Source organism: Tenrec ecaudatus, chromosome 8 (assembly GCF_050624435.1).
Source record: "Tenrec ecaudatus isolate mTenEca1 chromosome 8, mTenEca1.hap1, whole genome shotgun sequence".
NCBI lineage: Eukaryota > Metazoa > Chordata > Mammalia > Afrosoricida > Tenrecidae > Tenrec > Tenrec ecaudatus.
In genome coordinates, this window is record NC_134537.1 from 61,585,753 (window position 1) to 61,598,466 (window position 12,714).

General features: G+C 35.5%; 1 protein-coding gene across 1 annotated transcript in view; it reads right to left on the reverse strand.

Moving 5' to 3' along the window:
* Positions 1–12,714, reverse strand: part of RYR2 (ryanodine receptor 2) — an 819,632-nt gene that overhangs the window by 105,961 nt on the left and 700,957 nt on the right. Inside the window, exons 75-81 of the mRNA XM_075556394.1 lie at positions 11,865–11,895; positions 11,306–11,310; positions 10,933–11,045; positions 8,690–8,786; positions 6,199–6,302; positions 4,807–4,858; positions 1,236–1,289 (exon numbers count right to left, since the gene is read on the reverse strand). Coding sequence (XP_075412509.1) covers positions 1,236–1,289; positions 4,807–4,858; positions 6,199–6,302; positions 8,690–8,786; positions 10,933–11,045; positions 11,306–11,310; positions 11,865–11,895 — 456 coding nt within the window. The remainder of the gene's footprint in view (positions 1–1,235; positions 1,290–4,806; positions 4,859–6,198; positions 6,303–8,689; positions 8,787–10,932; positions 11,046–11,305; positions 11,311–11,864; positions 11,896–12,714) is intronic.

Here is a 12,714-nt window from a genome sequence, read left to right on the forward strand (position 1 = left end):
GGACGAGAAGCAAAATAGCAATAAACAGTTGCTCCAAAGACAACCAAGAGAGCACAAATGGTGTGCACTTCAGAGAAACAGTATTGTTTGCCACCCACAGACATTCCAGTTTGCTGCACTTTCTTAGCCATAAAGACGGTTTTAAGAATAGAATACACATACATTAGAAAGCATTAAAATGTCATAGAGGAAATTAACTATCTCATGGAATATTTCCCAGCCAGTAATAATCAATGGATTCATTTCACATTAATTGATTTTTTACATATTGACCTCATTGATGCAAAGATGAGCATATTAAACTGTTACTGAATGGGGTATTATTCTAAATTCATTTTATATCTTTCATAGGGCCTCAGAAATTAAATATTTATTGCTAATTACTTACATATGCCCAGATGCTTAGTTCGATGTCCTGAATGTACATTAGTTAAAAACAAAACAAACAAGAATCTAATCTATTTTCCCCCTTAATTTACTTTGGAAATTCATGTTAAAAAAGAAACAACCCCACCCCCCAGAAGCAAAAAGAAATGGAGCCAATAAACAAGAGCGGTTATCAACAAGTAGTTGATAAATAAAATGTGGTTGAAGGAAAAAGGGGAGGGGTGAATATTTACTTTCCTTCTAGCCTATTAACACAAGTAGCATTTCAAATGACATACAATATTGAAAACCCGAGAATCCCTCAGAAAATAATCATAAACTAGAACACAGTTCAGGAATAGATGTGCTCCTACCTCATGCAAGCAAATGGCATCAGGTGCTAGCTACCATCTACATATGTACAAGGAATGAGCGACCTAATTAGGCAGAAGCTAAAATGAGCTCAATCAGGAAAACCGCTTCAGTTCAGCAGAAATTACCAAGGTGGTTAATAAAACTTTCAATGTCATGTTGCTCTTCAATAAATCTTGTCCCCAGCGTTGTTGGGACTGCCAGACCACAACATTCAATGAGATGAGAAAAATTTGAAGTCATCTCATCTCTGAGAGTTCGCGGGAACACTCATTCTGAACATATGGGTTTTATGCTATTATTTCACTCTTCTATTCATTTGCTTTTAACTTCAGCAAATGTTAGGACACAGATTTGCCCATCCAGCTTCTGACATGCAGTTCCTTGACACAATAAGCTGCAATAAGCCACAAAGCCAGAAACAGAAATGTCAGGTATAAGCTATGAAATAATGTTGCAAAATGTACAAATGATCAATGTAGAAAAATCCATCTTACTTCGAAACTCTTCACTTCTTCTTCACCATCATCATCTTCCTCATCATGACAACTCTGGCATGCAAGAAAAAGAAGTTGTCAGTGCTAGGATGAGGTAGAAAGTACAACAGAATTTACTGTGGAATAATAATCATCTATATTAGTTTCAATTCTTGTCATTAAAGCTGTTGAACAACATAGAATACATAATATACAATAAGCTTAAATAACAGGAGTGATGAACTCATGACCCAAAGAAACTTACATACTGCTTTTATAAATTTAAGATATTAAATTATTGGCTTTTTCATAGCAGAAATTGATCAGGTTCCTATCATACTACACAAACAACTGATGCTCACATTTGCCATGGTCATACCAAATTGCAGCCCTTTAAGACAAGAATTATTATGAATTACAATCTTGGAAGCCCAGAGGGGTATTCTGCTCTTATTGTTTGCTGGTTTTTTTTTTTTTCATGTTTGTTGAATCCAGAAAGGTCCCTGGTTTCCCCTCGACAATGTGACCTGCTGGAAGCCAAGACGTCGGGTCAGTGCTCTGTACCACAAGGAGCACCCACCACGACTGGGACGCATGAGTGGCAAAGGGTTTTGTGATTGTCAAGGAGAGGCTGTTTGTTTGTTTGCTTTTAGTTTTTCTGCTCTATAAGATCAGCTATTCTACAATTTCTCTTCAGCAGCATTTGTAATTAGGAGTAAAAAGCTTCATGATTTTATCAGGAAACAAGCATGTTTACTATTTATATTTACTAATATAAATATCCCTTAAGGATATAAAGTCTTGTTTTTTTTCCCCCATTACATCACCTGATACATAAATTTTATCACCTGTAGCAACTCTGGAAGTAACAAGACTTTATCATCAGAATACATATTTAAAAAGTAATGTCTCAAATCATTTTTCCCAGTGGAAAATGATATTAAGTTTCGCTTTAGTTTTCACTGGAATAAATGTAATGGCAGAGTTTACTACAGTCACAAGGAAGGGCTTTAACACTTAGACATACCCTCCTTTCGAACCAGAGACTTCAGTATTCTCACCGAACATTCACCCTTATGTAAAGTTCACTCACGAGGTCACTGTCTTTTAAAGCAGGTCCCTCTTATTCTAGATCTTTAGTCATTCTAATTGGAATCCACAATTCAACAAATCAGCAATATACAAAACTGCTTGGATCTATTTTCCTTCTGCCCTAACATGGCAAAAATCCTCTTCCCAGATGAATCTAATTTGTCTTCTTTGTTCATTTGGTGTACTGGTGCTTCTAAAAATTTACAGACAATAAAATCTGGCCTTTCTACCCTGCCTAAGTAGCCTTTTTCTGTTTCTAGTCAATGTTCCTTCCTAATTTCCAAAATGTCTATTTTAGCCCTTCTCTTGAAACTTTCCTTTACAGATCGATCCCTTTCATCCATCTGCCAGTCCTGACACATGAGTGCACTTTCTTTTCCAGAGAGAAAATCGAAGTAAAAGCACACTTACCCTGGCCAGCCTACACTTCACAGCTTCCCTCTTTTACCCAGTGGTTTTCAAACTATGGGTTTCAATCCAGTGATTGGACATGAAATAATTTTGTGAGTTACCAGATGACACAGTTTAAAAATTAGAAATACAAATGAAATATCAGGTTATATTGCTCACAGAAAGGGTATAAATTCACAAAACTTTTCTTCCAAGGTTTATATTTTTATATTTCTATAAATGCACTAAATAAATGCATTTTATATTCTATTCTGTGGTTTAAAATAAGGAAGTTCTTCTTTTCACTTATATTACATAATCTGAACTCTCCTCCCACCTATCAGGGACCTTACACCACAAATTATTCATTCACCTACTCTATTGTCCCTTCCCACACGTATATAAACGTGATGAACAATGGTTATACATTGGGCTGCTAACTTCAAGAGCATCGATCTGAACCCATGAACTCCTCCAAGGAAGAAAGATGAGGTTTTCTTCTCCCATAAACAGTTACAGTCTCAGAAACCCAGGAAGTTCTACCTTGTCCTGTAGGGTCACTGTGGGTTGCTATTGGCTTGAAGGTATTGAGTTTAGAGTTTGTTAGTTTTTTCCCTAAGTCTTTCTTGAAAATGGAAAAACAAAATGAATTTCCTTTCAACAATAGCATGGTTCTATATATTTATTACCTTACACCTTTCCCTTCTGCTCTTTATCTTTTCAGTAAAGTAATATTTATATTATCATTCCTCAAATCTCAACCACAACTCACATTTCTATAATATGGCACTTTCACCACTCCATCCCCTCTTCACCACTCCCTAATTCTCTAAACTGCCTTCACTATTGTCCCATGACATACATGTAAAAAATGTTGGAGAATGTTCAATCCTTCCTTATGTAACCTCTCAACAGATTATTAATCTGCTGTCCACATAATTCTCCCCATATCAGGCCACAGTTAAGATTCTCGTATGTGTTTGTGTTGCATAGACTTCTAAACATTTTACATCCTAACCGTCACTTACATTTCTATATTCTTACAGGTTCTTACCTAGGTTTTCCTCTCTTCATTGACAATGTGGGCAATATCATCTACTCCTCTGACTTTAACTACTACTTGATGCTGATGAATCCCACATCTGTACCACTGAGTGATTCTTACCCCGTATAATGAATGCCTGACACAAATGCAAATCATATACTACACATCTTTACTTATATGTCTCCCAAACTAAAACCAAACTCACCACCAAAGAGTCATTGCTGGCTCATAATGACCGCCTGTGGGTTTCTGAGATTGTAATGGCTTACGGAAGTAGAAAGCTTAGTCATTCTCCCATGGAGCTGGAGGTGGTTTCCAACTTCTGACCGTGTGGGTGAATCACAGCCCAATATGTAACCACTATACCACCAGAGCTCATAGATGTCTCCCAGGCATTTTCAGTATGTCTATAATCCATTATCTTCCTCTCCAGACAAAGCCAAACATTATTCTATGCTCTCCACCTTGGTAATGGCACCACCAACTACTCCCTTTCTAAGTCAGAGGTCTCAGAGAATCCTAACTGTTCCTTTAGCCTAATTTCCTTATACATTCTCTGTTCAAGGATAAAATCAAGTAAACGCTCAGGAAATAATATTACTATTTTTTTCTCGACCAACATATCTTTCAACATTCAATTTCCCTAAGTAAGCTTTAGACTATGCAGGTCCCATTATTGTATTATGTAACCTGTGTTCCAAACACCTTACAGTTTGTATGTCATTGCATATATTAGAGTTTCTGTAATCAGCTGTTTAGGAAAGCACACTGCATGTGCTTCTTGCTTATTCAAAATTCTATCCCCAAATACCTTGATGTCCAAGAATATTTGATGAATAAATAACTGTTTGGAAAATAAATGAGTGCACAATATGTGAAATGACAAAGGAGGCAACAATGACTAGATGTCAAGAAAGTTTTAGTAGAGACTCATGCAACAAGTGAAATTAAAGCTTAATGCCACTTTTGAGTTATCCCAGAATATTGATTCTTCTCCTTTATCAGATACAATAGATTTGCTTTTATTAAAATTAGACAATAAAATGAGAAAGAATGGTTGCTTACTTTTGCCATAATATCTGCATAAGCCATATATAAAAAATCTTCCTCTAGTTTGCTATAGAAAAAAAGGAAAAAAACATTAATCATTAAATAGAAGGCTGTGCAGAGATAAAAATACCAAGGATATATATATACATATATATATAATCTTTGTTTTCCACCAATAAATTAACACAAAACATTGGTAATATGTTTTATAAAAATACCCTAGAATAAGAAATCAAAGACTTCAGCATTCTCTAAGTCTATCCTACCTTACCTTACAGAAGAGTGTCTCAAGATTCACAAAATAAATGATTGAATGTTCTACACACACATAATAACTTTCATTTTTTCAAAATACAAAATTTGAGATAAGAAAACTCAAATGATGTGGGAGTTTGACATCAGACGTGACATGCTATCAAATAAAATGTAAGATGTCACAATGATGGTCCTTAAAAACTTAGGCTAAAAATGTTCATTAACCTTTTTGAGGAAGTATGGAGACAGATAATATATTAAGAATGCCTTCTATCAATAAAACCCTGAATTCTGCAGTGTTATTTTTGCAGATTTTAACTTCAGCAATCGGAAAAATTTACTTATGATAAATACCTCATTACCTGACAGTGCGATACAAAGAGTTGCTCGATGCTTAGGGCCGAGATGCTTGTGTTAGTTAGGAAATAACAAGAGTGAGAGGAATAGTGAGCGAGGGGATGGAGCCCATTAGCTAAGAGGGAAAAATGTACATTATTATGGCATGCATGGTGTCAAATGGACTCTTTACGACTTCTGAGGAGACAGACGTGTGTGGAGACTGTCGATTAGAGTACATCCCCAGGGTTTGCAGAGAACGTGCAAAGTCTGGGACAAAAAAATGGCTCTCTTTTGAAAGGTAAAGAGGCAGACACAGCTTTGAAAATTTCTGAGGTATTTCTTCTACAGAGAAATAATTTATTTTGATTATCAGGCATAGATTTCTTATTTAACTACACAGATATTTTCCCTGTGTGACTTTGGTGAATTCTCATGACTAAGACAGTAAGAGCCAAGCCAAGCCCCAAATCTTAAAGTGGATCTTGGAGAAAATTCAAAGTTGGAATGATGGCTCATCAGGTTTCCATGGACCCATCCCGCAGTGGAGATACAATCTACCTAGGAAATTGCAGGCACTATTAATCTCCGTATATTTTTGGTACTGGGATTTGTTTCAGATTCATTCATTTATAAAACTGCTTTTGATAAGAGAAAAATAATTCATAAGAACAACCAAGAATCGACAGTTTTTTGAAGCCCTTCTCTTTGAAGAGGAAAAAGATGAAATTGAAATAGGAACATATGATACATGAAACACTCCAACATGGACTGCACTATGTCGCCTATGTCTCATATGAACCTAGGCAGCCATACCATTTCTCCGTTAAGGCTGTCCGACTAAACAGAAGGATCAGCTGATGTAGAGGGTCGACTCGCTTTGTGCCTTCATCTTCTTCTGGAGGCTCATCTCCAGGCTTCTATTAAAAAAGTCAAATTCATGTCATTTCATATTTACAACAAATGTCCACTGAAATCCAACTGAAATTTGCTTAGGAACAAAGACTAACAGGAAAGTCTTCCTCTTTCTGCTGTGACATGTGTGTGTCATGTGCATATGTTATGTTCCCTATGTAAAACAGTATACTGTAAAACAGAAATACAGACATTTTTAATCAATAAAGAATATAGACAATGATTCCTAACATTTGAAAGGGCATTCTTATAAAACTGAATCAAGATGAACTGAAAGGGTAGTTATTTGCTATGCAGATTTTAATTTTCTTAGGACTCAATTTGCAAAGATTTTTAATACAATGCTATATTCTTGATTATAAATATTTAGTTCATATAGAAATGTAATGTAATTATGAAATTTTAAAAACATTTACCTTTACAAAAAAATGACAATTGATGAATTCTAAATGAGTTAATGCTTGAACTACTTAAATATTAATTTTATTGCATTTTCAGTTTTAAAATGCATTATTGGATAAATCTTTCACATCCAGGAAAGTTATTAGCCATTTTTATTGACTATTGAATTATACTTTTATTTTTATTGATTAATTGAATTACTTGTATTTATTTATTAACGTAATTATTCATTTGGATTGAGAGTTTTTCTACATAAATGATTTATTTCCTGGCTAATACTTAAGATTACGAGTTCTTGGCATATCTCTACAAGTCATCCAATATTCTATGGGTTATTTTGATTCTAAAGACAAAAGGCATTTATGTAAGAAAAGATGAGGTCTATTCACTATTAGGCTTTATAAGAATTGCTTTTATTTATTTACTGTATTCCCTAATAATTTGTTAGCTGGAGAAATGACTTTTATATTTTGTCACAAAGAGAAATAAATACCTGATTGTATTACTTTATGGAAACATTTTTGAAAACATTTTACTTTTTGAAAACATTTTGTTTAGTAGAATAAAACTGTCACAAAAGAACAAATACTGCGTAAGTATATTCAATTGAAATATCTAGAATAGGCAAGCGTCCAGAGACTACCGAGACTAAGGTTTATTAATAGCTACTAGGGGCAGGTCAGTTAGTAGAAAGAAAGGACTCACTGCTTAGGGGACACTTTGGTAAGGGTGATGAAAAATTTGAGATTATGATGAACATGATGTCACTAAACTATATATGTAAAGATTGTTTAAATGGTGTTTTGTGACATATGTTTACCACACACATACGCAAAAAATTAAGATAAATGGTTCATAACCTGTAATCACAAAGTCCCTAATCTCATTTGCAAATGAGTGGGCCTCAGAAGTACAAATAATATATGTGTTCACTTACAAAAAATTAAATACCTATACCAGGAAATGCACAGAAACAACCATTCATTGGTAGATGCCTGGGAATGGGAGTAGGGAAAATGGAAAGTTGCTTAAGGAATTTCCGGGTTTCTGTTTGGGATAAAAGTATTTTGGAAAAGGATAGTAGTAATGATTGCATAAATTTGTTATTATAATTAATTTTGCTGAGTGGTAAACCTAAAGATACTGAAATAGCAAACATTTTATGATATTTACTTTATGAAAAAGAAAATCTCTGAGACTGAAAGATATTTTATCATAAATAAATCTAAGATTTACTGTATGTTTATATATTTCTTTGAGAATATAACCCAAAGTCTCTGTCATCGTTTTAAATTAGTCTTTGGCTTAATGTTGGAGATGATCCTTCCAACATGCCGCTCTCTTAAAAACAATTCTCCTAAGCGCAAAGCCACGCTACCATTCCACGTGGCATGCGCCGGCCATCAAGACCGCTGTTCTCATATCTAGCACATCTTCTCTGCCCTGTGGAATTTTTTATACCAGCATCTTTTTATTAGCCTTTTATTAAACCCGGTTATAGGCAGAATCTCTCTACGTGAATGATTTATTTCCTGGCTTAAGACTTAATGTTAAGAATTCTTGGTAAATTTCTAAAATCCATTCAATATTCTATAGATTGTTTTCACTCTAAAGACATTTTCAGAGTTTAGAGACTCATGAATCAATCAACTTAATACAATAAAGTACACCTTATTTTTAATTTTTTAGTTCTATCTTCTTTCTGTGGCATTTCATGGTGCTTTAAGTAGGAACTTAAGAGAAAGAAAAAATTCAAAGTTTGGTTTATAATAAACTTGTATTTTTCATCTTAGACTATGAATGATGGCATATCTCTGAAATAGGGGATTTTCCACTAGATCCAAAATAGGGTAATAATTGAGACAAAAGTCTCCAAAGATCAACACACTGAAATGATATTTTTCTTCCAGTCATATGAGAATTGCCCACATCAACTTTATTCCATCAATCCCAAACCCTCTTTCTTTTTATAATCCCATTTAAAACATACTGCTAAGTCTTCTATCAGTTTATCTTCAAAGTAATGTTCTTCTGTTTCAATCCAGGACTTTTCATATCCCTGAAGAAAGAGATTGACAGCTCGGTGCCTAGGACATAAGCACAATTTCGAACAACAGTCTTTGAATTTAAATGGAAAGGTCATTAAGTGGTACATGTCACTAGATTATTTGTTAACGGAACTTCTTATCCTTCGCTGGGGTAGGGACACATCCCAGTGGATTTAGTAGGCTTTGGGGCCACACTAATGTGCATTTCAATTCTGGCTCTGACATTTCTAAGCTTCGTAGTACTAAGTGAGCAAGTTATCAAATTTTCTAATTTTTATTTTTCCCATTTAAAAACCTAGTATGACCTCCACTCTATTTAAGTTTTGCGCATTTTAAGAAGAGGTAAAGAAAAGAAAGCACATTATGCAGAGGCTAACTATTTGAACCTCCGAGGCTCTGATAAATAATGGGAGAAGAATCGTTAGTGGGATGTTTCTGTTTGAGTTAGCATTACAGGAACTTCCTGAGCAGAGCAAAGCAAAACATGTAAATTGAAATATATGGGAATATATACGTAGTGATACAATTTTTAAGATAGTGAAGTTATGCGTTCTATGAAATAAAATAGTAGAAGGATAAGAAAAGACCATCATGAAGTTCATGAGAGATGAACAGTGTGCGGGGGCCATTTCATTAAAATGAGCTCAATCTCTTAACTCCAATTCTGTTTATTTATAATGAAAACAATGTAAGTAGTATGGACTTTTACCTCTTCAATAATTCTCAACGTAGAATCCTATCTAAACATAAGGTAGATTTGTGACTTTTTATATGCTTCTTTGGTTTGGGGGAATTTTGTGGATTGTTAGTTCCCCTTATTTTTGATATTCATTCATCATTCATTCATTCATTCATGTACTGAAAATGGATCAGGCAGCATTCCAGGCATTGAGAACATAAGATTGAGCAAAATTGTAAAGGATTTCAACCTCTGAATCCGCAGGAAAAATAGCCTCAATACTAAAGTAAAATCCTACCATTAATGATATGCATAAATGTGTCCTGGAGACAAATGGAAGCATTCCAGGTGCATGGTGTAAGAAAATGAGACTCACTTACAGTCAAGAGGTAGAGCTGAGCTGAATCCTATGCAGCATACATGGGAATTATGCACTTGTTTCTAATTCAGACTGAGAAGGCATAGTTGGTATAGAAATTGCAAGACTGAAATGGTTACCTAAGGCCAGTAAGCCAGGCTTGATGTCCTAGGCTGTGTCTCCTAGTCGACATGCCTGCTCTATGCAGTGGTTCTCAGCCTCCTAATGCCATGACCCTTTACTACAGTTCCTCATGTCGTGGTAACCCCTCAACCTTAAAATGACTCTTTTGCTACTTCATCACTGTAATTTTTGCTCCTGTTATGAATCAAATGACCACTGTGAAAGGGTCTTTTGACCCCCAAAGGGGTAGCAAGCCTCAGGGTGAGGACCACTAATGGAAAGTCGTTGGGTATGTAAAGTTATTTTCTTTAGTCCCATAAGTCAGTTCCATTTCAAGACTTTACCCTCGTCAACAACTCACTGTCAGCCAGTTATTTCGGAATCATCAAGGGACCCGTTAGGACAGAGTAGAACTGGCCCTGTGGGTTTCTGAGACTGTAAACCTTTACAGGAGCAAAAAGAAGCCTCTTCTTTCTCCTATGAAGCGGCTGGTGGCTTGAATTATTGGCTTGATGGTTTGAAGCCCAACACATATCCTACCATGCCACTATGTCTAACAGGCTTGTTAGATTTTATCCTAAATGCTATTAATTAAAGAAATACTAATGACAACTAATTGGGCCAAGCACAGACAGATGCAAACACTTTCATACACTGCCCCATGAAATAATCAGACAGACTATCAGTGCATCAATGAGAAGAAGCGTCATTGAGTTATGTCACACAGAGCCGAAGCTGAGAGAGCCGGTCTCAAATTCAGGCAGTCTACTACTAAAGAATAACCTCCCAATGTTTTCAGCTCGTCTCACGTGGCTAAGCAGGTCTTCCTTGGGGTTCCAGGATCACTTAACAGTTCACACTACCGTTCTCTGGGAATATCCCACAACGGGAACAAGGCTAAATCTTACATAAGCCTTTCCCTTTTCTTGGGCTATAGAACTCATGTTTACGTAGAGGCCAGTCTCTGTGATCCCTTATTAGGGGAAGTAGCTGCAACCTGTTTCAAAGCTGTAAAAAGCCCTCACCTTGGCAGATTATATAAAGGAGCCATGCGGAAACACGCCACCACTGCTCTTTTCCTCTGCTTAGAGAGCAGCTTGTGCCAAACAGCTTTTTTTGATCTCTGAGGATGTTCCACCTGAGGTAGAATGATAGAAACAAAGAAACAAAAACATCAATAATTTACACCGAACCTAGTTTCAAATATATCAGACTACAGGGATGCATTTTCTAGCTAATCAACATTTGCGATCCTAATGTCAAAATGACCTTGAAGTTCTTGTGGAAAAGTCCACTTCCTAGCAATTGCTCAATGCTAAATATATGGAAGCTTCAAATAGTGTAGAATTTCTTTAGTAGAAGTACTAAATGTCCCCATAATGTGTGACAATTAGAAACTATGTCTTCTTTTAAAATCAGGGAAATATAAAACTACTGTTTATAAAATTATTTCTCATCTCAAAATATCTTTTGCCTTCTACATTATGATTTCAAAAAGTATTTTCTGTTAAGGAACAAATTGATATATATATATATGATTTTAATTAAAAGCACAGTTCTAATTCCCATGTTTTTCACTACTATTTGACAAACAAGATTACAAACATTCCTATGTGTTACGTAAATAAAAATACACCACTACTCTTTATATTATATATGCATCCATTGTAACTAATTGATCTTTGAAGCTACAGGAATTTTTGTGAGTTGAGGTGATTAGGAGTGAGTAAAAATATTGAAGCTTACAGATATGTTAAAATATTTACACAATTTTGTTAGGTACAAATGAGATTGAAAATGTGCAAGGAATAAAGCAAGCACACTCCACTGATTAGCTAATGGTGCTTAAACGTGCACGTGGAATATGATTAATCACAAGTATGAGTGAAGAAATGCCCAACATAATTCTAAAATAAGTTAGTACTTTCTAGGCAATTAAACACTATACTTCCCAGACTGTAATATCTCTGGCTCATATATGTAGATTTCTGGAAGAAAGAAAAATGGTTATTAATGAAAAATTAAATTCATTATCCTTTGTGGTGCTAAAAGGGCCAACAATTAATGTAATCTTGCCTGGAGAAACATAAGGAATGTTTGAACTACAGTGAAATACAGATATTAAAGAGCTAACTTTTCATTTTACTTCTATTTTGTCATTCAAGGCTGCGAAGACAGTAGGTTTTCTTTTTTGAGAATAAGGCATTCGGATCAACTTGGATGATCATCACGATCCACAGACACACGTCTTGCCAAGGCCCTGGAAGTACGAGCGTGTGTGGTGTGGAAGGGCCTGGCTGCCCTGAAGCTGAACACTGGCCAGCACTGCACTGGGAAAGAAGGAGCTAACACGGTGAGCTTTTTGTAGACCAAGGAAACGGAGACTTGCCCTACCAGTTCACAGGTAAAACCAAAATGTACCTTGAAATTGTTTGAATGCTTCCATTTGTGATTGTGCTAGCTTGACGATCATTTCATTTTTTCTCTATCTTTTAAAAATCATTTTATTGGGGCTCATACAACTCTTATCACAATCCATACATACATCAATTGTGTCAAGCACCTTTGTACATTCGTTGCCTTCATCATTCTCAAATCATTTGCTCTCCACTTAAGCCCCTGGCATCAGCTCCTCATTTTTCCCTCCCTCTCCACTCCCCTGTCCCTCAAGAACCCTTGATAATTTATAAATTATTATTTTGTCATATCTTGCCCTGTCTGACATCTCCCTTCATCCACTTTTTAATTTTAAGAACTCCTGATGAGACAACCCATGTTCTTGAGATAAATTTGCATATATGTAATAC